Here is a 27,399-nt window from a genome sequence, read left to right as displayed (position 1 = left end):
GCTATGTTCTGAACTCCTTCTAATACTTGAGTTTCATAAGTAAATGAAAGTGTATTGACAAATTCTTCAATTAATGAAGACAATTTGCTCATTCATTTTTACATGCTTGGTGTATAGTTTGTGTGTATATACAGTTTCCACTTGAAGACCAAGCCTTTTCTGACACTCTTGTTTACATGTAAAAATCATAATCCCCAAACACCCTAGAGAATAAAATGTTGGGTGTTGCAATTTTTTATGTCACACGGTATTTATGCAGCTGTTTTTCAAATGCACTTTTTTGGAAAAAATACACTTTTTTGAATTTTAATGCACAAAAGCACAATATGATTCCTGATTGTTTGGTAAAATATAAAAGATGATGTTATCTGAGTAAAGAAATATCAAACATGCCACGCCTTAAAATTGCACACGTCTGTGCAACGGCGATAAACAACGTAATATTTATTAAACATAGACGACGCTTTAAAAGCCTTTACAGATTAACACTTCTAGTGAGGTCTAGTGCTAGATTTACTGCCCTTAATTTGATGTTTGCAGTGATTCCTCACATGTGTGGTGCAACTGCTGTTTACACATGCATGCAGGAACCAAACGTGCGTTTGCCTTTGTGCACAAGCACAGGGGGGACTGGGGGTGGGGGGGGGTGGGTTAAATTATTTATTTATTTTTTACACTGTGCCTTTAATTTTTTAAATTTTATTTTATTTTTATTACAGGGAATATAAATATCCCCATGATAACAAATATCCCGTCTTGCTGCTTGTAAAAGCAATCCAGTGGCTAATTAGCCACTAAGATTGCTTTTACAAGAAAGCTGACCACAGCTGAAAAAAAAATACCTGGATGATCCCAGTATAACTGCTTAAACTCCAGCAATGTACAGATATGTTGCTGGTCCTTAAGTGGGTATATATACTGCCAGGTATCATTTATTAAGGACTCTACAGGCAAAAAAGACAAAAACAAAACAGGGAAATGCACACCTTGTGCAGTTAAACATTTAATATATTAAAAATGTAAATCAACAGTGGTTACACTCAGATATTCTATATGAAGCTTCATGCTGAGCAATCACCAGACATCAATGACCATGATGTGAGTGGTTCTCCCACTTTAGAAAGATGGGACTGCATTCAAGGCGCTTCTAGTTGTATGGAATATATGAATGTAACTATTGTTGATTTTAATGTTTGCATTATTAAATGTTTATATTGTGCAAGGTGTGTGCTTTCCTGTTTTTTTCTTTTTTTTGTCTTTTTGCTCCTATCAGTGCTTTCCTCTGCGCATGGTGTAATCAGGTACAACTGCAGAAGACTTTGCTTCTTATTGAAGACTTGAAACTATATTTATTTATTCTTTTTTTATTTTTTATCATTATTTTTTCACTCTCTTGGTGATTTTTTTTTTTAACTGGCATGTAGTACCAATACTGTCCTGGCTACATATTTCTCTGTGTGCAACTTGACATGCAGCTAAACCCTCTATTCTGCAATAAGCTAGACTAAATGTAGTTTGATTTATTAGGAAAAACAGATAAGAAGTACATATAATCAATACATAAAATATACAAAACATGATCAAATGATTAGGCTGCAGATGGCAATAAGTCAATGCTTACCAGTGATGCTGCCTTTAGAGAATGTAGGTTTAGTCCACAACATGTGCTCCAATGGCTGGTTCCTTTACTCTCAGTTTCTGAGATGGAGTCTGAGCTCCCAGGATGCATCTGTCTCTTTTTCTCAGAATAAAGGGATTTTTTTATTAACTCTTAGCTCTTATCTAAACAATCTCTAGTTTCGGTAAAATAGTACATTTATTGCAGACTCCACCTAGTAGCGGAATTTAATATTGCATTATGAATGAACAAATAGTGTTACTTTCTATTATAAAAAGGCAACATGCTATCTTGATTTTTAATACATATTTTGCCACATTTTAGCATGCTTTTTGGTGTGTTGAAATGCAACAAAACATAAAAGCTTAGCAAATCCAGGTTGAAATGCAGTGTAATGCAACAAAACATGCTTTACCAGTTGTGGACTTTGGGTGTATGATCCTCCAAAAAACTGCTCCTCCCTACAGATTTCTGACTGCATTTGCCAGAAATTCTAAGTTGTCATTTTGACAGCCAGAATGTGTCTGCTCAGTAAGAACTAATGCAACAGTGCTATCATTGCTACATTTTATCTACTTTGGTTCATTCTTTGCAGATCAAAGGGGTAACCTATAAATGCATATGATGTCCGCTGAAGTAATCTTACATGTAAAAAATATTTCAACTCCTAATAACCCTTTGTTAACCCTAATCAGCCCTAATTAACTCATTCTTGCTCTTCCCCCCTTAGCTATGCTTTGTCAGAGAAAAAATATTTTAGTGTAATTATAAAATGGACACATTATAGAATGCAATATGCATGTTTCATCTGCAGGAACACTTGCTATTTAAAGTCGAAAGCTGGATATACACATGTCAAAATTTTATTAAAAAAGACACTTTAACAAGTAGGCAAGTGGCACATAATCAATATTCCATGCAAAAAAACTAAAGTGTATAGGAGTGAATAAAAATATTCCACAAAAAATGTATATATATAATTAAAAGTAATTGTGTATAGTCCAAATAATATCAATAAGTCTGTCCAAAAGAAGATCACCACGTGAAGAAATCTTGTGCAAAACAAGTGATAATATATATGTGTGTGTGTGTGTGGAGTGCCCCCCTCTCAGGTGTGTACTCACCAGCAAGTGTTGCCTCCCACTCTCATGGTTGGCAAAATAGGCTTTAACAGACGATCTTCAAGAGATAAATCAGACCACTATGGTATTTCAATCTCCATTCTTGGAAAAACCAGAATCCCAAGACAGGTACTCTGGAACTCCAGTATTCAAACTTAGGAAGTAAAGATCAAAGACTCCATTCTCCTCTTAATACTCCATACAACTCTGTGATTCCTGCATCAGTTTTCTTCTTAAGCCTTCCCACCTTTAATTTTCAAGTGGCGATCTGGTCAGTAAATCTGTTGTTTTTAAACAGAACAAGCTGCCCTGTTAGGGTTGCTGAAATCACGCTCCGAGACCCGAATGCGGCGGTAAACCAGCGTCATTCACTTGTTTTGCACAAGATTTCTTCACATGGTGATCTTCTTTTGGACGGACTTTATTGATATTATTTGGATTTTTTTTTGGACTATACACAGTTACTTTTAATTATATATATACATTTTTTTGTGGAATATTTTTATTCACTTCTATACACTTTATTGTTTTTTTTGCACGGATATTGATTATGCGTTATTTGAATACTTGTTAAAGTGTTTTTTTTATATGATTTATTTATTTTTAAAGTGGCAGCTCAGTTTATGTGGTTATATACAGTTCTAATTTATTTAATAATGGCATTTATCACTTGTTTATATATTCAGTGCAGTTTTTGGTAATATACCTTCTACACTTTCACATATCAAAATTTGTCCGGTTTTGGTATGTGTACAACTGTGTCTGTTCAACAGAAGCTGATCTAACGACCGACTTCCATTGAATGGTCTCGCTGGACATCCAGCATTCAATCAGCACTAGCAGCCAATGGCTGCAGTGCTGATCTGTGTTTTCTAACGGGGGGGAGAGTCCACACTGTCAGACTACAACAGTGCAGTGAGGGAGATCCCTGCATCCACATTGCTTGTGTGGATGTGGGGATCTGTGAAATGTATTTTTTTTCATTCAACCCATTGGTTGAACAATAAAAAACTCTGTGTGTATATCCTACTTAACACTTGTAAAATTAGTCCCCTTTTAACTTGTTTTTTAATGTTTCCTTATCTCCCCGGGGTAAAAAGTCTGTTGTCTACAGAGCTCAATGGTTTTCAGTAACATTTAAATTCATATGTAAAAGAGTCTGAGCTGTGACATCCCCTTTTCTCCATCATTCTATGCATATCTATTCATCTGGGTTTCAGTGAAAGACATTCTACCCTCAAAGGCAACAATTACCGATTTCTCTCAAGATAACCTATAGTGCTTTGGGAATCCTGTGTAATGTAATAAATGTTTTTGTAAAATAAAGCTTGCATGTACTGCATATAGTAATACATACAACTAAAAGCTTATAAATCTAAAAATAAAATCAATTTATGCCAAAACTAATATAGTCTATTAAAAATAGGTTGGAGTTTTTATTATTGCAAAGGGGAGAGTAGCAACACTTTAAAGCAATTTGTCTGATTCATCGTATGCCTGAATGTAATATCACTTTATTTTAAGGACATATACAGTAACTATAGTTTAGGCCAGAAGCTGTAGTTGGCATTAACAATTCTTCTCATATGTATAACAAACAATGCAGCAGTAAAGCCAAACTCCAGGATCCAGTTAACCCCCACTCCCTGGACACCCCCAGTAGTGTTTCAAGCTTTGTATGTATGTTTATACTTACCATTTTCCAAAATCTTCAGGCCATTCACATAAAGCACAGGGTCCTCTGTCATTACTCTTTAGCTGTTGGTGGCCTGCCATGATTCAGAGAGTGGCACTGATATCATAACATCAGTGCCACTCTCTGCATCATTAGATAGTGAGTGCAGAGGGCCATGGTGGTGTCCTCTCAGGGGAGTTAGGTCCATGATGCCTTGCATCCACAGGATTCTCCAACTCTGTTAGATTGAATGAGGCTGGGTGTCTTTCAAACCCAGAAGACTAATCACATCTGTTTTATTTATAACCCTCCCCCCCAACCAGGGCTTTTTTTTTATTATAAACATTTTTTTTGAGGTTCTGAAGAAAGACAGAGCTTAAAAAAAATCTTGCTACTGGAATTAAAATTATTAATAAGACAGGTGACTTAGCCCACCGCCTTCTAGAACTGAAAAAAAAAACCTCCACATGTTTTGCAGTGTGTGCTCCACTTATAACCATAGTCATGGAGCGTTGACAAGGTGACAAGGTAGTAAACTACTAGTGCTTAGCATTCAGCGTCTGTGTGGCTGTTCTGGATTATTTTCAAAGGTGGTCTGCCATGCACTAGTTGTCCCGAAACCTCCTCAGAAGGATTCGGTAAATAAGACTACATGTTTAAGCCCCTTTAGACAAGAAAACTGAATGTGTTATGCATTGATAACTGTTGTATTTAGAAACCAATGGAATGATAGTGAACTAAAGTCTCTATCTGAAATTGTTTTAAAATTCCTGGAACTATATGTGTGATCTTTAAGGGATGGACATACCAGTTCCATCTGGTAGGTGGATCAGAGAGCATGGAACCACCTGAGGTTCTTGTGCTTATTACACACACAAATGAGTTTTAAAGATGTGTTATGATACACATTCTAAGGAGGCACAGTGGACTTACATAGTTACATAGTTAGTCTGGCTGAAAAAAGACAAAAGTCCATCCAGTTCAATGATAAAAAAAATTTATAATCCTATATCCATAGTTGATCCAGAGGAAGGCAAAAAAAACAGCAAAGCATGATCCAATTTGCTCCTGCAGGGAAAACAATTCCTTCCTGATCCCCCAAGAGGCAATCAGATATTCCTTGGATCAACTTTAGTATTCAGTTATATTCTGTGTATCTAGGAAATAATCCAGGCCTTTTTTAAAGCAATCCACAGAGCTGGCAGAACCAACTCTTGAGGAGTCTATTCCACATTTTCACAGCTCTCACTGTGAAGAAACCTTTCCATGTTTGGAGATTAAATCTCTTTTCCTCCAGACGTAAAGAGTGCCCCCTTGTCCTCTGTGATGACCTCAGGGTGAATAGCTCTACACCGAGTTCACTATATGAACCACTGATGTATTTATACATGTTGATCATATCTCCCCTTAATCTCCTCTTCTCAAGAGAGAATAAATTCAGTTCCTCTAATCTTTCCTCATAGCTGAGCTCCTCCACGTCTCTTATCAGTTTGGTTGCCCTTCTCTGTACTTTCTCCAGTTCCCCAATGTTCTGCAGAGATTACTTCAAGTCTCCAAGGAAGTGCCTTCTAGTGCTGTCACACTATAGTTTACCAGCTGGGACTTGTGCTGCTTATACTAAGTTTTCCTGGGCTTGCAAGATGGTGTTCCCCTCCTATGCACCACCTGTGCTACCTGCTTGCTTCTTGTTGTTGACAGACTACTTTTAATAGGGAATGTGCATGAAAAAAACAACCTGCAAATGAATTTCATTATGCAGAGTTAAAGTATAACTAAAGGAAAAGGGTTTTTTTTAGTTTTGGATAGAGTAGAGATGGATTTTGACACCTATTGGGTTTTTAGTGCTGTTTGTGCAGATTCACCATCTCTATTTATCCTGTTTATAATCATCATTAAAAGTGAAAGTAAAGAAAACCCCAGAAAAGTAATAGAGGGGAAAGTTTTGGTGACCTGGGGGTCCCCAAGGATTTCCCTTAATTTGCGGGGATAATCTCTCACTTCCTGTTTTGGCTATGGGACAGAAAGTGAAGAGAAATCTCCCCAATGGGACACAGATGGCAAAATATAAACTGATAGGGGTCATAACTCTCCTTTACTCTATCCAAAATGAAAAAAAAAAAAGTTTTACCTATACTTCTACTTTAAGTATACTTAAAGCGACGTGCCGCATTTGTTCTTAAGTATGAGTCGTATGTACGTCTGATGTTTGTAACTTGAGGACTGCCTGTATGTATTCTTAACTCAAAAAAGTACTTTCTATTACCATTGTTCTCAACCTCCTTCATATCTCCAAATTACTTAATTTTTGCTGCTGTGACCCTGTTGGCTATGTTCGCTTTCTGTGGTCCCACTGTGTATAGGAAGGTAGCCGCCCTCTCTTGCTTCCTCCTGAGATGGACTAGGTACAATGAATTATGGATGATGGGATGTGTAGCGTGCACACAGCAGTGCACATGATAGTAACTAATGTGCACTGCTTGCTTCAAACAAATGGAATTTAACATGAAAAGAAGAGGTTTGGGAGCTCACAGAGGACATTACAAGGAGAGAGAAAAACGCAGTAAGAAAACCTTTAATAAAATATAGATTACATGGTGATTAAGTAGTGGATGTGTATGGATGTGCAATAAGACCTTTGTAATGAGGGTCAATCCATAAGGTGAACATGTGCCCAAAAGGGAATTGGTGGAGGTGTCTGCTATCGCACAATCTGTTCTCACTGGATTGAACTGTCAATGTGAACTTAATCACAATTGGTGGATTGTATCACAACTTTATTCATGGGCATTTTTAAGAAGGATTATTATATGGTGATTTTGGATCGTAATTATACACGTTTATATGTAGCACTTTTTTGATTTATATTTGCTTGGGTTGTGTTGTTTGATTTGGTTGTTGTTTTTTGGTATTTGAATCAGCGCAGCATAATTCTTTACACATATATTGGGGGATTTTTCACTTTTGTGCTTGCGACTTTAGCTTAATTTACAACTGGTGTGCAGAGTCACATTTTCCACACAGTATTAAAATATTGTTCACTTTAGGACTAGCATGCACATTGAGTAAAAGATATACAGAAATCTGCATGCATCTGCTTCCATCTAGAACTGACTCCTCTGGACAAATAAAAAGTTTTGTAAAAGTACATAAAAGTTTTGCAAAAGCAGTCTCAGTGGACAGTACAACATTCCCAGATTTGCGTCCAGTTTTTGTTGGGGGTGCTGCATATTGCTAATAATGTACAACATCATTTTTAAAGTGTATGTAAACTCTGATAACAAACTTTGCTGTGTTAAATATACAAGTAAAGGGGTTTGCTATATCTGTTCTATAAATTTTCTGCAATACCTTTTGATCCTACCAGAAATCTAGTGAACTAACAACATCCTGTGCTGTTATCAGCATTTTCCCAAGCTCTCTCTGTGGACTAAAGAACACCTCTATGTTACCCCATGTTACAGAGATGAGCATACAGCAGTGGTCTCCAAACTATGGCCCGGATCCGGCCCTTTGCTTGCCTTTATCTGGATCTTGGGGCACTTTTCCTTCCACTGATAGAAGACACTATTTCTCCCATTGGCACCAAAAATGGGGTCTAATTCCTGTTACTGACATCAACAATGGGGCACTATTCCTCCCACTGAAACCAACAATGGGGTACTATTCTTCTCACTGACACCACTAATGGGGTTCTATTTCTCCCACTGACACCAACAATGGGACACTATTCCTCCCACTAACATCAATGATGGGGTACTATTCCTTCCCCAATACCAAAGATGCACTATTTACTCCAACTGATGCCAGAACAATTTCTATTCCCAATGGCCACAGCCCAGCCCTCCTAAATTCTGAAGGACAGTAAACTGGCCCTTTGTTTAGAAAGTTTGGAGACCCCTGGCATAGAGGATGTTCTGCATTCCTAACATACTTCCTGTTCTAGAGTAGCACTGTTTCTCCATAGGTAATGATTGAACATTGTCAACCTAGCAGAAGAAGTGTGTTGCTGGCAGAATGCTCAAGTAAATATAGAGTTAAAAAGCACTAATGCAGCCAACACATGTAAAAGTCAAATGTTTGTTTTTGGGTTTAGATAAACTTTAATTAAAGTGGTACATGCAGCATCAGCAGGTCTGATATTATATGGGCATCCAGTAAAATATCTTATTTTCTGCAAGGTTTCCAGATGCCTTTCTCTATAGTGTTTGCAGTAATAAAGGCATGTAAGGATGACTAAGCAAGTGCCTTATATTCTCAAGTTATACAATCAAGAGTACACATATATCATACAAGGTAGCTTGTTATGAAAAGAATGTTCTCAAAGCAATCAATGTTTTCATTCATTCTCCAGACAATACATTAAACTGAAAACTATGATACGCCCGTTCCTAACCTCGGAAACCACTAAGCAACTTATTCACTCCCTTGTTATATCTCGCCTTGACTATTGCAACTCCCTCCTCATTGGCCTACATCATCGCAGGCTATCCCCTCTTCAGTCTATCATGAATGCTGCTGCCAGATTTATCCACCTTACTAACCGTTCTGTATCTGCTACCCCTCTCTGCCAATCTCTCTACTGGCTTCCCATTGCCCAACGGATAAAATTCAAAACATTAACAATAACATATAAAGCCATTTATAACTCTGCCCCAAATTACATCAACGATTTTGTCTCTAAATATCACCCAAACCGTACTCTCCGCTCCTCGCAAGACCTCCTGCTCTCTAGCTCCATTGTCTCCTCCTCCCATGTTCATCTCCAGGACTTTTCCAGAGCTTCCCCCATCCTCTGGAACTCTCAACCCCAATTTATCAGACTATCGCCTACTCTGCTCACTTTTAGGCGATCTCTGAAAACCTATCTCTTCAGGGAAGCCTATCCTGCCCTCAGCTAATAATGGAATCTTCTACTCTTCCAACCAGTCCATCCCCCACAGTTACTACCTTTTGTACCACTTGCCCCTTCCTCCTAGATTGTAAGCTCCAAGGAGCAGGGCCCTCCTTTCCCTCTTGTATTGAACTGTATTGTTGCTGTATTGTCTCCTGTTATATTGTAAAGCGCTAAGCAAACTGTTGGCGATATATAAATCCTGTATAATAATAATAATAATGTTAAATATATTAAAACATAAAAACCTCCATAATAATATTTCTGGATAAACGGTATATCTGAGAAAAATTATAATATATTTGAAGTATATATTGGAATATATAACATTCTATTATATTATAATATATTGGAAAGACGTTCTGCAGTTCGTACATATGTGACACTTCAGCTATAGTAGAAGACTACTAAGCTTTCTATAGTCCGCTGCACTGAACTGGATCTCTCTTGGGAAAAAATATCTATACTTATTCCTAACTGTAGGTTTCCTAAGAAGGGGAAATATATATATAATATTGTACAATTGAAGGAATGGGATACACTCGTTCTAGGCAAGGGAAAGAATTTCACTTAAATACAAATCTATCTTTATAATAGTTGAATAAGTACTTTGCGATAACTTAAACGAAAACAGACAGTAGGTGATTCCCCAGATTTGCAAACACAAAATTATTACTCAACCAAACTCTATTTGATTTATTGATTTCAGGTGTATCTCACAGCTGGCACTGTGTATGGGTTGGAAGGACAGCTGGATGAGATTGAGGACTCGGCACGCAAAATCAACAGTGTGACTACAGAAATTGAACTTGCCGATCTGGAGGATCAAGTGGCAACAGCAGCTGCCCAGGTTCATCATGCTGAGCGTCAGGTGATTTTTTTTTTGTTAATAGAGGTAGCATAAAATAGCATTTATGGAAACATATACTAGCACTATGGCAAATAACACTCTGTAGGTATAGTCAGAAAGATAGAAAAAAGACCACAGTCCATCAAGTTCAGGTTCTGATGTTTCCTGCTGCTAAACCCAGACAAAAAAAAGCAGAGCAACTGAGGCTGTATACTTTTGTTATATAGATTATTTCAGTATGTTAGAATCCAAGATATTTAGATTCAATGGATTCCACCCAGGGTTAGGAGTATTGGTGCATGCACAGTTATATTAAATTTGCCATTGACAGGTATGAACATACTGTGTTTATCTTATCAATTCTTATATAAAGTTTTGTATCAATTAAAATGGATATTGCGGCATAGCTATAATGAAACAATTAAACTATAATTAAACAAATCAATATCAATGCTGTATCATCTAGCTCTACAACTAACACAAGACATATGCATTTGATTTTGGAAATTGCACATTTTAATTGGATGGAAATACCAATGAGTGGCAATTCGTGTGGGAAGATATTCCACTTTGCTGTTGCAGTTTTATGTAGTGGTGAACAATGGTGAGCTATTGCTATTGTTTCATTTTGACACTATGTTGTTATATTTTGGTGCTGACAGTGTAGTTCAAGGAAGGTATACTACAGAAGGGTTGAAGGGAGTGTGAGGCATTGGCTTACGGGTAAAGTTCCTACTGGGGGTCAGCAGTTTGGAAGTTCACTTGAAGTGTTGGGGTTAAGGTACCATGCACGATCAGGGTTAAAGGTTATGTTTAAAGTATTTCAGAATTGTTTACAAGTTTATGTAGCTGTGTTGCTTGGTTGCATGTATTATAAGCTGACTGTTCTTATCTGTAAAAAGGTGGCTTGCCACCTATTCTTCTGCAGTCACTCCCAGAAATTTGCTGTGCAAGTTTTAGCTTACTGGTCTAAAATACAAGCTCTACTGTTGAAGTGTGCCCACCCCTCCACTTTGCTTAACCATTTACAAAAAGTAAAAAAAAATAAACCTGTAAGGGAAAAAATGTTAAATAGCATTCACACCTTTTCTCCCTCGGTTCAACACCACAGAAGCCAGTGGCAAGGTGAGTATAATACCTTTATTCCCAGTATAAGTATTTTTCTCCTAGCATTTAAGCAAGTGGGGTACAAACATCGACAGCAGAGCTTGCACTACATGCAAGTTCCAATTTTACAGCTTGCCATGTTTGTAACAAATTTTAGTAAATTTGAAATGCTTTCAAGTGACAGAAATTGCAAACATTGAAAGTAATTGGCAGAAACTGTGTGATCAAGCACCCAAGATTTCTATTGACCACCAGTCTGTGGTTGAAAGTGAAGTCAAAACTAGGCATCTGTTGATCAAATTGAAATACAATCAAAACAGGGGGAAAACTATGGCTATTTAGATTTTTCACACTGTGCTCAGAGAAACTTCACTTCCACCTCTTTGTAGTCCATTAAAACCACTATGCAAAAGCAATTCTTTGTTTGCTTTGCAGTTTTGACAACAACAACAAAAAAGAATTTACCAAATTGCCACATGTAGGGTTAATTAAGTAATGTGAAAAAATACTCCTGCGCTAGATGAACCACCTATTTTTATAAGCAGCTAACACTTGCCTTAACCACAAGGAAAAATCAATAATTACAAGAGAAATAGTGTAGCGCTAACAGCCTAAATAAAACACAGATAAATACATTTATAATAAGAGTGTCACATATAGAATGCAAGATGTATGATATCACAGTATATGAGCACATAACACCATATACTGTGATATCATACATCTTGCATTCTATATGTGATACTCTTATTATAAATGTATTTATTTATCTGTGTTTTATTTAGGCTGTTAGCGCTACACTATTTCTCTTGTAATTAGGGTTAATTAAGTGTTAGGGTTAAGTCTCAGGGTCAAACTAAGTGTTCAGTGCAGGCATTAAATTTAATAGTAAGAAAGGAAGTTAAGGGTTTGTTTTACAGGCTAGGTAAAGAGTTTTGGGGATAAAAACTTTCTTGTAACAATACTGTAAATCTAGAGCCTAATGTTAAACTTTTAGAGCCCTCTCAGATCGTCATTTTGAATGGACTCCAGAAAAAAAAACTGATTAATATATGGGCTGCCTTACTCTCCTGATCCAGCTATTATCTTCCCTAGATTCACACAGGAAAGCCCTATTTTGAAGTCATTCTCGGTTCTTATCTTAATTGAAGCCCTGATGAAGGGAGTTTTTTATGACCTCCAAAATATATTGGCTGATATTTTGTATAAACTATTAAATGAATCTAGGCTCTTTTTTTCTTTAGTTGGGTGCTCCTTCCAGTAGTGCATGTTTTTTTTCTGGTAACCTGCTGGGATACCCATTGGAGGGTAGCCTTGTCTGTTGTGAGCAGCCTAAACTAAGTCCTACTGTTTTTGTTCATTATACTGAGATGGACAGGTGTGTTGGGGTTCCATTCAGGATAAATAGAACTGCAGTGCACCACGCTTGGATACATGTGTAGTGGTTATACGCATTGAACTTTACTGTAATGCGCAGATTTGAACTGAGGCTAATACTGCAATAGTATTTTGCATGGGTCATGTAGTTTTTATACATTTATCTGAAATATTTGTTTAGATTTCAGATATTGAAAGTAGAATATCAGCTCTCAGCGTAGCTGGATTAAATGTTTCTCCATGTGTGCGGCTGACAAGAAGACATGAGCAGAAGAATACTAATCAGGTATAAGTGTTCTTCTTTTAAATGTCTAAAGAGTTGTCCTTAGGCGTATGCTACTTGTTTCACTATACTGTAATGTGACAGGTACATAATATGATAATTTGGCTATGCCTGAAGTAGGAAGAAGAACTATAGATAAAACTCTAAAACTTTGCTTCTCCTGGATTAGTAAGAAATATAGCTGGGTGTAAGGAAACGTGGAGCTGTGCTACTCTTTTGGGATAAACCTTTGGTGATTAGCACACACAGAATTAATTATAGTACACATTTCATCCATGATGTTTTTAAATTTACAGAAAGATAAACAAATACAAATAAAATTTACCAAGCAATTTTATGACCAATATTAGATAATTAAAGGAGAAGTGTAGCCAAAGCTTTTTTGGCTGTACTTCTATGAATCAAAGGAGTGCAGTTCATTCTGCACCCCTGTGACCTGTTTTCAGGAAAACCTGGAAATGATATAGCCTTGTCCAGGCAACTTTCTAAGGTTGCTCTTCAAGGAATACTTTCTTCTCTGAACTTACCTGCAAGGTTACCATTCTCATTGCTGTCATCTCTGCAATGAAAGTCTATGCGTTAGTAACCTTTTCCTGTAAAGAATTTTGTTAGTGTTACACAAAGTCAAGGTTGTCCTGAGACTTAAAAAGCCTCTTTTCTTGCTAAGGTGGTGATCTCCTTTCACGTTAACCAGGACATTGTTCTTCCCTCCTTATGTTTTGCTGCGAGACATCCCAAAGAAATCTTTCTCCACTGTTTTAGCATGGTACATGCGTACGTGGCATTTCCAAAGGGTTCCCAAGGGGGGCTCTATGCTTCTTGATCCACCATTACTAGGGACGTTAGACAAGTCATCATTCTAGCCTATGATCTAGGACAGTGGTCTCCAAACTGTGGCTCGAGAGCCAGATGCCGCCCTTTACTTTCTGTTATCTGGCCCTTGGGGCACTTTTTCATCCACTGATACCAACAATAGGCCATAATTCCCCCCACTCACACCAATGATGGTGCACAATACCTCCCAATGACACCAACAATGGGGCCCAGTGACCCCATTAATGGGGCACAATTTCTTCCACTGAAACCAATGATGGGACACAATTCTCCTGACTGACACCAATGATGGGGCACAAGTCTTCCCAATGACACCAACAATGGGGCCCAAAATGGCACAATTCTTTCCACTGAAAGCAATGATGGGGCACAATTCCTCCGACTGACACCAATGACGGGGCACAATTCCTCCAAATGACACATCAATGGGGCCCAATGAACCCACTGATGGGGCACAATTCCTTCCACTGAAACCAATGATGGGGCACAATTCCTCTGACTGATACCAATGATGGAGCAGAATTCCTCCCAATAACACCAACAATGGGGCCCAATGACCCCACTGATGAGGCACAATTCCTCCCACTGAAACCAATGATGGGGCACAATTCCTCCTAATGACACCAACAATGGGGCCCAGTGACCTCCTGATGGGGCACAATGTCTTCCACTGAAACTAATGATGGGGCAGAATTCCTCTGACTGACATCAATGATGGGGCACAATTCCTCCCACTGACACCAAAGATAGTGCATTGTTTTTTCCCCACTGACATCAGGACCTTTTCTACTCCCAATTTTCACAGTCTGGCCCCCCTACAGTCTGTAGGGCAGTCAACTGGCCCTTTTTCTAGAAAGTTTGGAGACCCCTGATCTAGGATAGCATAATGTATAGAATTCCTCCCTTCTCTGTTAAGGTACGCTCTACTAGATCTGTTGTTGCTTCATGGGTTTTTTAGCATTAGACATCTGTTTCTGAGATTTCAAGGCCCCCATCTGGTCTTCTGTTCACGCATTTGTTAAGTTTTATTCAGTGAATGTTCAGGCCTCCTCTAATGCCAGTTTCTGACTTAAGGTGCTACAAGCACCTTTCCGAATTATGCTTAGACTTTCTTGACATATTTGCTATGTGGGCCTGTTGGAGTGTGTGTGTTGTGCTGCCCAACCCTCAGTTGGACTGCTTTTGGATGTCCAATGTTTAAAGACTAAACATCCTGTGTCCTATACTATATGACTAAGAAAATAGGACTTTTTAATTTGACAGTAAAATCAGTGTCAGGACATAGGTTTCTTCATTCTGCTTCTGTTCTAATGATCCCCATAAATCTTGCTTCAAAACCGAGACTAGCTGAGAGTGGGAGGAGTTATATAGGGGATGTCCCTGCAGCTATTTTTTTGCAGGTGTCCATTCACTTGGAGATAGCTGTATTTACAGTAACATAGTTAAAGTGCTATTAAACCCAAAACAAAAAAGATGTCATATTGCAGCTTACCAATCATGTGATGTGGTGGCTGCATCTGTTTTCTTCTCTTTGGATTTTTCTGCCTCTCTTTTCACCTGGTGATCTGGCCAGTAACACATCTCCTGTATTAGTGAGACACCACCTTAGAGGAATGAGCCAAGACACAGCAGACAGCAGCATTGTCAGTCCAAGGGGGATGGATGGGACCATTAAATGTATTAGCTGGTTTGAATAACAAATTGAAGCCAACCTCCAGCTAATACGTTATAATCCATTACAGCAAACATTTTGTTTTCCTTTTGGGTTAAAGATTTTACATGAATAAATAGAAGCTGAACATTTTAATTACCCTGCCAGTGGTAAGTGGGTTGTCTCATCCATGTAAACTGATACATTCTGCTGGAGAGCTTGAACTTCTAAAAAACAGCAGACTTGCTTGCTGAATCACCAAATGTAAATAAAAGAAAGAAAGCTTAATACAGCCATCACATGTAAGAATTGGCAAGCTGCAATATAATAAATGTTTGCTTTTGTGCTTATTACTGTAGTAAATACTAAAGATCCTGTTTTCTGTACTGTACTCCAAGAAACGGATTTTTATGGTCAAATCAAAAATCCTATTTTTGTATTCACAGTTAGAGATGAGCAAAAGTGGATTCACCAACTGTTTACCCAATCTGCTCCTGCAGTTCTTTTTTCTGTTTTGATATCCACCAAACCTAAACATTCTATCTGCTGACCAACCACTTACTAATTGCTACGGTCTGGTATCCCAATGGCAGAAGCTGCAAGTGTGTAAAATCCCATCTATCTTGGTACCAGCTCAAATGACCAACTTTGTTGAGAGTGCTTTTAATGAAATCTTTGCTAGGAGTGATACAGAAGCTGTCACTATTGGCCCCTTTCATAAAAAAAATCATAGTTTCCTGGCTGGCTCTGGTCTCAATACTTTTTGTCACTGATCCAGAAGAAGCATGAAAGTAAGAAGTTAGAGGATGCTGATGTTTCAGGAGATATATCAGGAATGGTGGGGGGGGAGTGTTTTGTGCAAAACACTTCCCTCTTTCAAGATTTCCACCCATTGCCTTTTTAAATAGTATAGGCTGCTGTTTAAAGTGTTTGGATGATTTTTTTTAAATATGTATAAGATTCTGTTGTAAGCAGTGCAAGAATTGTAACCTTATTTATCTTATTATTAATTCTTATTTGCTTTGGCAGATTCAAACAATAGACACTTCAAGACAGCAACGGCGAAAACTACCAGCAACTCCTCTACATGGTAATGCAATGCACAGCACAACAATATTGACATTTAATAGAACCTTATTGAAAGCTCTATGCCAGCTCTTTACTGGCTTTCAGTCTTTAGGGGGACTGGATTGTAGCCATTGGGAGTAGAAATTGTCCTGCATCTTTAGGAGTAAACAATGCATCTTTGGCATTAGGGGGAGGAATAGTGCCCTATTGTTGGTATAAGTTGGAGAAATAGTGCCCCATCGTTGTTGTCAGTGGGAAGAATAGTGCCCCATTGTTAGTGTCAGTGGGAGGAATGGTGCCTCATGGTTTGTTTCAGTGAGATGGATAGTGCCCCATTGTAGGTGTCAATGGGAGGAATAGTGCCTGTTGTTGATGTCAGTAGCAGGAATTATGCCCCCTTGTTGGTGTCAATGAGAGGAATAGTGTCTTATATCATTGGGAGAAAAAGTGCCCCAAGGGCCCGATAAGGGCATGCAAAGGGTCCCCACGCCGTAGTTTGGAGACCACTGCTCTACACCATTAACTGGGCAACATTTTAATTCTGCTAATAAAATATAGTAATGGAACACCATCATCTGAAGCATTCAAGATTTGGGAATTACTAACGAGACAGAATTTTTTTATAATAAACTTGAGAGCAACAAAATGAGATGGTTTTATTATACTAGAGTTTTGCTGTAAAAGGTAGTGTCTAGAAAGTCCGAGTACTGAGAGATAATGTAACAGCTTGTACCTCTAAGTGTCCAACATTCAATTCTACTACTAATCTTCCTGGTTAAACTACCACGTATGCAATGGACAAATACTAGTTACAAGGGAAATTACATTATAGTGTATTTTGAGTAAACATTGACTGACTTATTATTGTAATGTTTAGCTTTAAAGTTAACATTTCACTATATTGCCCAATTACAGTGCATCCAGAAAGTATTCACAGCGGTTAACTTTTGCCACATTTTGTTATGTTACAACCTTATTCCAAATTGGATTAAATTCATTTTTTTCCTCAACATTCTAAAAACAATACACCATAATGACAACATGAAAGAAGTTTGTTTTGAAATCTTTGCAATTTATTAAAAATAAAAAACAAAAAAAAAACACATGTACATAAGTATTCACAACCTTTGCTCAATACTTTGTTGAAGCACCTGTAGCACCAATTACAGCCTCAAGTCATTTTGAGTAAGATGCTACAAGCTTGGCACACCTATTTTTGAGCAATTTCTCCCATTCTTCTTTGCAGTACCTCTCAAGCTTCATTAGGTTGGATGGGGACTGTCGGTGCACAGCCATTTTCAGATCTCTCCAGAGATGTTCAATCGGGTTCAAGTCTGGGCCACTCCTTTGTTATGTGGGCTGTATGCTTAGGGTTGTTGTCCTGTTGAAAGATGAACCGTCGCTCAAGTCTAAGGTCCAGAGCGCTCTGGAAAAGTTTTTCATCAAGGATGTCTCTGTACATTGCTGCATTCATCTTTCCTTCAATCCTGACTAGTCTCTCAGTTCCTGCCGCTGAAAAACATCTCCACAGCATGATGCTGCCACCACCATGCTTCACTATAGGGATGGTATTGGCTGGGTGGTGAGCAGTGCCTGGTTTCCTCCAAACATGACACTTGGCATTCAGGCCAAAGAGTTCAATCTTTGTTTCATCAGACCAGAGAGTTTTGTTTCTTATGGTCGGAGGGTCCCTCAGGTGCATTTTGGCAAACTCCAGGCAGCTGCCATTTGCTTTTTACTGAGGAGTGGCTTCCGTCTGGCCACTCTACCATACATGCCTAATTGGTGGAGTGCTGAAGAAATGGTTGTTCTTCTAGAAGGTTCTCCTCTCTCCACTGAGAAATGCTGGAGCTCTTTCAGAGTGATCATTGGGTGCTTGGTTACCTCCCTGGCTAAGGCCCTTCTCCCTCGGTCGCTCATTTTGGCCGGGCAACTTGCTTTAGGAAGATTCCTGGTGGTTCCAAACGGATGATGGAGGCCACTGTGCTCATTGGAACCTTCAATGCTGCAGAGATTTTTCTGTACCCTTCCCCAGATCTGTGCCTTGATACAATCCTGTCTTAGAGGTCTACGGACAATTGCTTGGACTTCATGGCTTGGTTTGTGCTCTGACATGCACTGTTAACTGTGGGACGTTATATAGACAGGTGTATGCCTTTCCTAATCATGTCCAATAAACTGAATTTCCCACAGGTGGACTCCAATCAAGTTGTGGAAACATCTCAAGGATGATCAGTGGGAACAGGATGCACCAGGGCTCAATTTTGATTGTCATGGCAAGGACTGTGAATACTTATGTACATGTGTTTTTTCATTTTTTATTTTTAATAAATTGCAAATATTTCAAAACAAGCTTCTTTCACGTTGTCATTATGGGGTATTGTTTGTAGAATGTTGAGGAAAAAAATGAATTTAATCCATTTTGGAATAACGCTGTAACAACAAAATGTGGCAAAAGTTAAGCACTGGGAATGCTTTCTGGATGCACTGTATTTTTACATGATCCATCTAATCCAGAGGTAATAAATTAAAATTCACCAAAGTGAGTCAGTACAATTTTCTTCCAGCAGAGGTTCAAATCTCATTTCAGCACCTATGGTGCACTTTTTGTGTGCGCCAAACCACATGTTGCTGCAGTCCCATGTGGCTTGGTGCAGCACAGTTTTGAAAATAAAAAGGTCAAGGACTTCTTTCTCTGTGTTTCTCACTGGTAGTGCAGCCCATTAAAATGAATGGGCTGATCTACCCATGTCGAGTGTACCAAATGCACATGCATGGATCTGAACACATTCTTACAACAGTGTCTCAATTGAACATCGCAGTCCCCTCCCTCCTTCACATTAAGATCCCCTCTTGATGAGTGTCCTCAGCTACCCCTCTTTACATCACCCCCTCCACCCCTTTCACAGAAGTGTTCTTACACTTCCCTGACATTAACCACACCAACAGTACTGTCCTCTGTTTAAATCAATACCCCACATTACACTCCTCAGCCACCCCACATTACTGTGTTAATTCCTCCCATTATATTTCTCAGCCCTCCCCCATATCACTGTCCTCAGCCCCCACATCACTGTCCTCAGCCCCCACATCATAGTCCTCAGCCCCTCCACATTACTGTCCTTAGTCCCCCACATTACAGTCCTCAGATCCCCACATTACTGTCCTTAGCCCCCCCTTTAATGTCCTCAGCCCCCCATTTTAATGTCCTCAGCCCCTCCACATGACAGTCCTCAATTCCCCCACTTTAATGTCCCCACCCCCTCACATTACAGTCCTCAGCCCCCCACTTTAATGTCCTCAGCTCCCCCCACATCACAGTCCTCAGCTACCCCCACATCAGTCTTCACCTCCCCCCCAACATCACAGTCCTCAGCTCTCCCCACATTACTCTCCTTAGCCCCCGCAACATTACAGTCCTCAACCCCCCACTTTAATGTCCTCAGCCCCACTCACCTTACAATCCTCAGCCCCCCACTTTAATGTCCTCATCTCCCACATCACAGTCCTCAGCCCCCCACTTTAATGTCCTCAGCCCCATCCATATCATAGTCCCCAGTCCCCTCACTTTTGTGTCCTCAGACCCCCCCACATTACAGTCCTCAGCCTCCTCTTTAATGTCCTCAGCTCCCCACATCACAGTCTTCAACCCTACCACTTTAATGTCTTCAGCCCCCCAAATCACAGTCCTCAGTCCCCCCATTTTAATATCCTTAGCTCTTCCCACATCACAGTCCTCAGCTTTCCCCATTACAGCTCTTGACCCCCCCCACATCCTCAGCCCCCCCCCACTTTAATACCCTAAGACCCCCCCCCACACTACAATCTTCAGTTACCCCCCCCCCCCACATTCAGTCCTCAGCTCCTTTTCACATCAGCCGCTAATTCCTTTAACTTCGTCACCCCTCACTGTCCTACCTTATACAGACAGATCAAAGGGCGGAAGCCACAGCATGTCTGGATGGAGGGCAGGAGCTGCAAGATAGTGATTGGTTGCTAAGACCATCCTTCATCCTAGCAGCCAATCACTTGCTTGTTAACCTCTGGCATCTCCTGCCCTCCATCCAGAACTGTCCTGCCTCCCACTGTCTGCTCCGTGAGGATTACAGAGCAACGGATTGGAGAAGAAAATGGCAGATCGAATAGGACAGTGATGCGGCCCACATTCAGACTGCTTCCCCCAATTTAGTGATATATCTATTAGATATCTATATTCATATTTCACTACAATCATTTACAGTATGATCCTTCCTGATAGAGCCGGATTATGATTAATAATGGTGCTAGGCAAGGTAATAAATCTGGGCTCCTATGCCGCTTACTTCTAGACAGATCTGTTATGAAAATGAGTGTAAATTGACTCCAGCCAGTCAGTGATTTTTAGCTAGTTTTTGGCTAGTGATTAAATCCAACCCAGAGCAACCAATTAGGATTCCCTTATTAGTCAGACAGGATGGTTACTACAGATTAGTGCACTTAAGAATTAGCATTCATTGCAAATTGAGTTCCTCAATTTAAGGATCCAGTACACACATTTTCATGTATTGATGGACCAAAGAAACACCTGCCCTATTTTTTTCTCAGTGTTTTGGACTTCTGTATTGGGGCACTATTTATAATGAATGGCAATACACCACGAGGTACATTCACTGATAGTACCATGCATTAACACTTACAAATACGTGCTCACAAATGTGAATGTGGCCTGAAAAATAAATATTAATTTAGCAAATGTATTTTCGTTTGAGATGCTTATTACAGTACCTTATGCAGTCTTCTTTGATGGTGTGGAAATGATGATGTGCTATGAATTTAGAACAGAGTAGCAACTCTTACTGGGTGTAGCTATTAGTCACAATTACAACTTTTTTTGCAGTGATACTTTTCTGTTTCTCTGACTATGTGAATTTATGGCTAATGTGATGTGCAAAATTGCAGTCCTGTAGTTCAGAGGCTTTCTTTCTTTCTTTCATTTTCACCTGATGATCCAGCCAGTAAATCTGTTGTTTTTCAACACAACAAGCTTTCCTGCTGATATAGAAGTTAGGGGTTGTGACAAACCATTTACCACTGACAAGGCTGCTTGTCAATGATCAGCTTTAATTAATTTATGTAAAGCCATTATCACAAAATGAACAAAAACTGTTCATAAAGTGTGTTATCTGGAGTTTCACTTCAATAAATGTGTTAGTACATCTAACGATAACCCCCCCCCCCCAAACTGACAATGCTGCTATCCAAAGGTGTCTCTGTTGTTCCTTCATCCAGAGTGCAGGAACACTAAATCAGGGGGTGTGTTACTTGCCAGATCACCAGGTAAACACTGAGTGCAAAAAAAAATGTAAAAAAGAAAACACCTAATGATTGGTAAGCTGCAATATATTACATTTTTGGTTTGGGGTTCTAAGGCCCCTTTCACACGGGCATCATTCATCCAGTCACATTTTTTCAAAGAAAAAACTGATTCAGTTCAGTTTTTACATCAGTTTTCAGTTCAGTTTATGTCAGCTTACGTAGGTTTTCACTTCCATTTATTTCAGGACTGTTTACATCAGTCTACATCCATTTTTGAATCTGTTTTTACTTAGGTCCCTTTCACACTGACGGTCCGATCGGGTCCGCCTGTCAGTTTTTCAGGCAGACCCGATCAGACCATCCATAGACCTCTATGGACCGGCGGGTGTCAATGGACAAGTGTCTGTTGACACCTGATGGCATCTGATCAAATCCTGTATGCCAAAAACAGACGGATGGGGATCCTTTCCCCAAACATCTGGTGAAAATGGACATGCGATCTGTTTCCATCTAACTGCTCCATAGAAGTCAGCGGGATATGTCTGTGTCTGTTCTGCTGCTGTCATCTGCCTACTCAGCGGGATCCATCTGAAAGGAGCTTAAGTTGTTGCAGAGACTGATCAAAGGTGATAGGTGAAGTATAAGTAAAAAATGTTCTTGCCTAAAAATGGTTATAAACGGGATAAATCTAAATGGATGGCATCTGTTTACATCCTTTCCATTCCATTTCAACAGATCTAGATGTACCCTTGTCCGTTTAAAGAAAATGGACTGGAATGGATATGAATGTAAATGGATAGTAAATGGATGATCATGCATTCCCGTTGCTCCATAGAAATACATTGCTGTTCGTTTTTCAACCATCAACAGATGGATGACAAACGGATAGATGGTCCACCTGTGTGAAAGGGGCCTAAAACTGCTTTAAGGCAAAAGCAAAGTTTGGCAACAAGATTTTCTCTTAAAGGAAACACGGTTTTAAACCCGTTAAATCCCAGCTTAAATTCCAGCCAAACATGGTGAGTTAGGTTTTTTTCCTTATTCAAATTATTTATTCATTAAGTAGAGAACATGTTACAGAATAAGTAAAGACAGGCCATCACATTACATTAGGCATGTGCAATATACAGAGGGTTTTTGAAAATGTATAATCAAAGAATAAAGACAAAAAAGGAAAAAGTAAAGCAGCTAGCACAACATGGCAAACCCTATGTCTCCACCAAAACAAAACAATATCAATGTGCACCTCTAATAAAAATGTGTGTTATAATCAATGATGACCAGTGTTATAGTAAAAGAGAAAGGAAACATAAAAAAGAAATAGAGAATAGTGAATACTCCAATGAAGAAACAAAATGGATGGTATAACAATAACAAATGAAAATATATTAGTCCTCTAAATATCATAATAGTCCTAAAAATAGTGATGTGATCAAATCAACAAAATGTAGTGACTTCTGTGACTTCCGCACTGCACCTCCACCATAATGCACTCATCAGAAGTAAATAGCAAGCAAGCCCAGAGCGGAATGACACTAAGGGGTGTTCCTGCTTGTTCCTCCTGCCGATGACCCGGTTGATGGTGGGATCTCTCCAGAAGCCAGTGATACACCAAATGAACAATCAAAAGTAGAGTAGCCAAGTCTCTATCTCCATCCAATGGTGAACCAAGGAAAGGGATTCCTCCTAGAGGGCAAGCTCATAGACCAAGCCCAGAGACAGTATCATATAGTGTAGTATGTTTTATTAAAAAGATAGCAACCACATGGAGCATAAAATCATCAATGGATAAAAAGCACTTACAAAGACATCACGTGGATGCGGCGGCGTGACTTCAGCACGTAGGCTCCTCTCTGACGCGTTTCATGTGCAAGCACGTTCTCAAAGGGATCCATCTAGTCACTACGTGCATGCGTGCATCTAACACTACCCCCCCCCCCCCACCTATCACCTATACAACATGGCACTGGGCTGTGAAGTTATACCCCAGGGACTGGTAATAAGAGGAGTATAGAGAAAAAGGTACAGATGGAGATAAAACCGCTAAGGAAGAAGATGGAAGGAAGGAGAAAACTGAAAAAAAAGAGAGAGGAGGGAAAAGAAAGAGATGACGGTAATGTGTATGTGTAGGGGGATAAGTGATGATGGTGCCCCACTGTATTGTAGGAAGTGAATAAGGTTTTTATTGTCATCCGAGCTTCTGTTGTGCAGATTTCCCTTCACTTCCTGTCAGGACAGAAATTGGTGGAAACTCTCGGCAACAGGGACACAGATAAATACAGAAAAACATTTCAGTACAGTAAGAGAGGGAAAAACTTCTTTTTTTTATCACAGTCTGTTCGTCGTGATGCCTTTAGCTACCTGGAGGACAAAAAGTGAGATAACATTTCTTCAGTGGGGTGATAAACAAAAATATAATCCTAACAAAACTGTAACCCTTCCTACTTACTCCAAAAAAAAAAAAGAAAAAGAAGTGGGACCAATGGAACTATGAAAAAATATATCATGCATGCAATTTCTATTTACCAGAGGCCAGTGTGTTATTTTGATGAAGAGAGGGAACCAGAGGAGTGCCTTGCCATCCTAGGCTACAAAGCTGTGAGTTTCTATTGATGCACACAGTGTAGAGAGAAATAGCTCTAGTCTCTGCATGCAAGTGTGACCCCACAGGATAATGCAAGAGAAAACAGCCACCCTGAAACAGGCACGAGCTTAAACAGGTACAAAGACAAAGATTAAAATATAATGAAGATGCATACTAAGTGATGAAATCACCTGCTGAAAGCGCTTAAAACAGAGGGTTTAATATCTTTAAATTTTTTTTTTTTTTCTCTTTTTATATGTGAAAAGATGAAGAACTGCCAGAACACCCAGCAGTGAACACACTAAAGGCATTCAACAGAAATTTTGTGCTGCAGGGATCTTTAACCCAAAGATCTAAAGAATGGAAGAGTACTGCTAAAGAAGTCATGGTGAGCAATATCCTTATTGGGTTTGCTATCTGTACAATGCAGGGATATTAAAGCTGAAAAACAGAAATCAGAAAACAACAATTATTTTAGTTATCTACTCATTAAAATATTAATTGTATTTTTCAATGGAACTAGTGCAAGCCCCTTAATCTGCCTTGGTATCAATCTCCTGTAACCTTTTTTGCAGTAGCGCTTGATATGTTGGCAGAAGGACAGCACTAGGAACCACTGAGGCTCTACTGCATGCACATGTGCTGACTCTGCTCTTCCATCTGACTGCCGCTCTTTTATTGTCAAGTTAAACGCAAGGACCAAGCTGTATTGCTTATCTGCAGCAGAAAGAAAAGGGAGGTAACCAAACTGGTTGCTTCCTGGCAGGGCTGTTTAATTATTAAGACTGGCTGAATGTATTTAGCTTCGTCTGGAGTTCATCTTTAAGAGTCTTTCCAGTTTTTCTAGTGCTGGAAACCACAGTCTCCAAAACACCAGCAGCAACAATGTTACCCTCCTACACCCAAAGTTGTATTTATTTTTAAAAGGCTTTAGTTTGAACAGATCTTTTAGTGTTTGGTGGATACCAATGATCCAGCCATCTACTGGTATGACCTTTCTCTGTATAGTTTTATCTGGGCCTTTTTTTCTCAGAAAATAGGTGCAGGTATTCCCTCTTCCGAGTCACTCCTTGTCTCAAACCCCTACCCACCTCTGAGCACTGTCCCTTGGTTCCACCCCCTACCCATCTCCCAGTACCACGCCTTTTAGAGGATGTAGAGCCAGGTATCATTTTGTAGTATTAAGTAATTTGTATGGAATGTGTTAATGATAACAAGAAAAGAAGTAAAATAGATCTCCTGCAGCCAGCAACAATAGACCCACCACAAAAAATACCCCCTAAGCAACAATAGACTCCCACCAGCAACAATAGGTCTCCCAGCAATCAGCATCAATAGACCCTTTAGCATCTATCAACAATAGACCCCCTCCCTCAAGACCCCCACAACAGTTGAACCCCTGGCGGCCAGAATCAATAGATGGTCCAGCACACCACAGAACCACTTGCCATTACATACATTCAGTGCTAAAGGCACTGGAACTTTGTCCCCCCCGCATTCCCAGTGAGAAAAGCCCTGGTTTTATCACTGATATTATATCACTCATTCTGGATTCTAGTGTGGTTAAGCTAAGCTAACAAAAATTTAGTTGCTGTGCAAAGGCTTGTAGAAAATTTACTCATATGCCACATTTGTTCAGCCAGCTGTTTTACTTGAGTTGATTTAAATTGTATGTATAGACTTTTTTAACTTTGGAAGAGTGTTGAAGAATTAGAACCCCATGTGAAGTTTGTCCCTGGCTTTGTCCCTGTTAGGCTCTATATGTCCTGATAACCATCTTCAATGGAGCGGAAGGTGCCAGGAAATCCAAAATTTAGAGTTGTCATCATAACTGTGCAGAGAATTAAAGGATATGTACAGTATATCCAATAACAAAAATGTAATAAACTGCTACTTGCTAGTACCTAGATGTGGCAGCTGCATTTGTTTTAATTTTCCAGTCTAAGAACAATTTCAGCAAGTACAGAAAATACCTGTTGAACTTGTTAGAAATGCAGTGCCTGTCTCCTTTTGTGAATTGAAGCTATCTTCTGTAAATTATATATTTCCCCACCCAGAATATAATTGGGTTGAAGAGAGTAAGATGTATTTGTAGTTAAGTTCAGGGGAGTGGCCTAGTATTCCTCCATAGATGCAGTGGAGTGAGTGTAACCTCCCTAGGACAGAAAGTGTTTTTATTTTGTAGGATTACTAGCTAACAATTATGGGAAAAGTGAAAAAGAAACTAATGTAGCCACCACATTTAATACAAGTGGGCCCCAGTTCAAAACCACATACCTGCACAAAAACATGAATGGAATTTAAAATACCATACAGTTGTAAAGCAAACCTGATCACTCCTCCATGTGCTTAAAAAGACAGGCTATAGTTTACACAGTTGCAGTTGCAAGTGGCAAGATGGCAGCATTGGTGAACCTGATTGGATGCTCAAGTCTAGTGACATTACTGACAAATAGCAGCACTAGAACCTAGAATCACGTTTCTGACCATGTGATACTTATTTCTGTCATGCATTTATAACTGCAGGTATTTAAACTATCAATTGTCATCAATCTATTATTTGAGAATCTGTTAAAAATGGAGAACTCCAGATTTAAAACACAAAGTATGAATTTGCATCACCATGCTGTAAATATATGCACAGATTAATGCTCTCAAAGCTTACTGGGAAATCTGACAACTATAATAATTAATTATAGGGATATCTGTATTGTTTTCTTTCTGGGGAGATTAATGGAGGTTGTTATGGGAATTCCAGCATTCCAGCTATAGGGTGCATGTCATATACTGTACTTGCTATATGCATAGTGCTATCTAATTAGTGAAGCAGAAATTCATTCTTTTATGGAAACAACGGATGAGAGTTTTTTGTATGACTTGCAATGCCTAGTAGAAAAACAGGGGCTGCTATTAAAAGGGCAGTAGAAAAAGGCAATCATTACTGCTGTGCAATATCCACCAACAATACAAAACAGCGCTTTGTTCTAACCTGTTATTCTCTTTTGAAATTTTATTTTCAGGAACCCACTAAAGGCTCAACCATAA

The 27,399-nt window shown here is 39.2% G+C and overlaps 1 protein-coding gene across 1 annotated transcript in view; it reads left to right on the top strand.

Moving 5' to 3' along the window:
* Positions 1 to 27,399, top strand: part of MYRIP (myosin VIIA and Rab interacting protein) — a 609,431-nt gene that overhangs the window by 575,795 nt on the left and 6,237 nt on the right. Inside the window, 5 exon segments of the mRNA XM_089672529.1 lie at positions 10,015 to 10,176; positions 12,821 to 12,925; positions 16,437 to 16,497; positions 24,621 to 24,742; positions 27,375 to 27,398. Coding sequence (XP_089528655.1) covers positions 10,015 to 10,176; positions 12,821 to 12,925; positions 16,437 to 16,497; positions 24,621 to 24,742; positions 27,375 to 27,398 — 474 coding nt within the window.

Source organism: Staurois parvus, unplaced genomic scaffold, assembly GCF_062004578.1.
Source record: "Staurois parvus isolate SC_StPar_1 unplaced genomic scaffold, SC_StPar_1.0 ptg000130l, whole genome shotgun sequence".
Lineage (NCBI taxonomy): Eukaryota > Metazoa > Chordata > Amphibia > Anura > Ranidae > Staurois > Staurois parvus.
The sequence above is the reverse complement of the archived record's forward strand: the minus strand, read 5'-3'. Positions and strand labels throughout refer to the sequence as shown.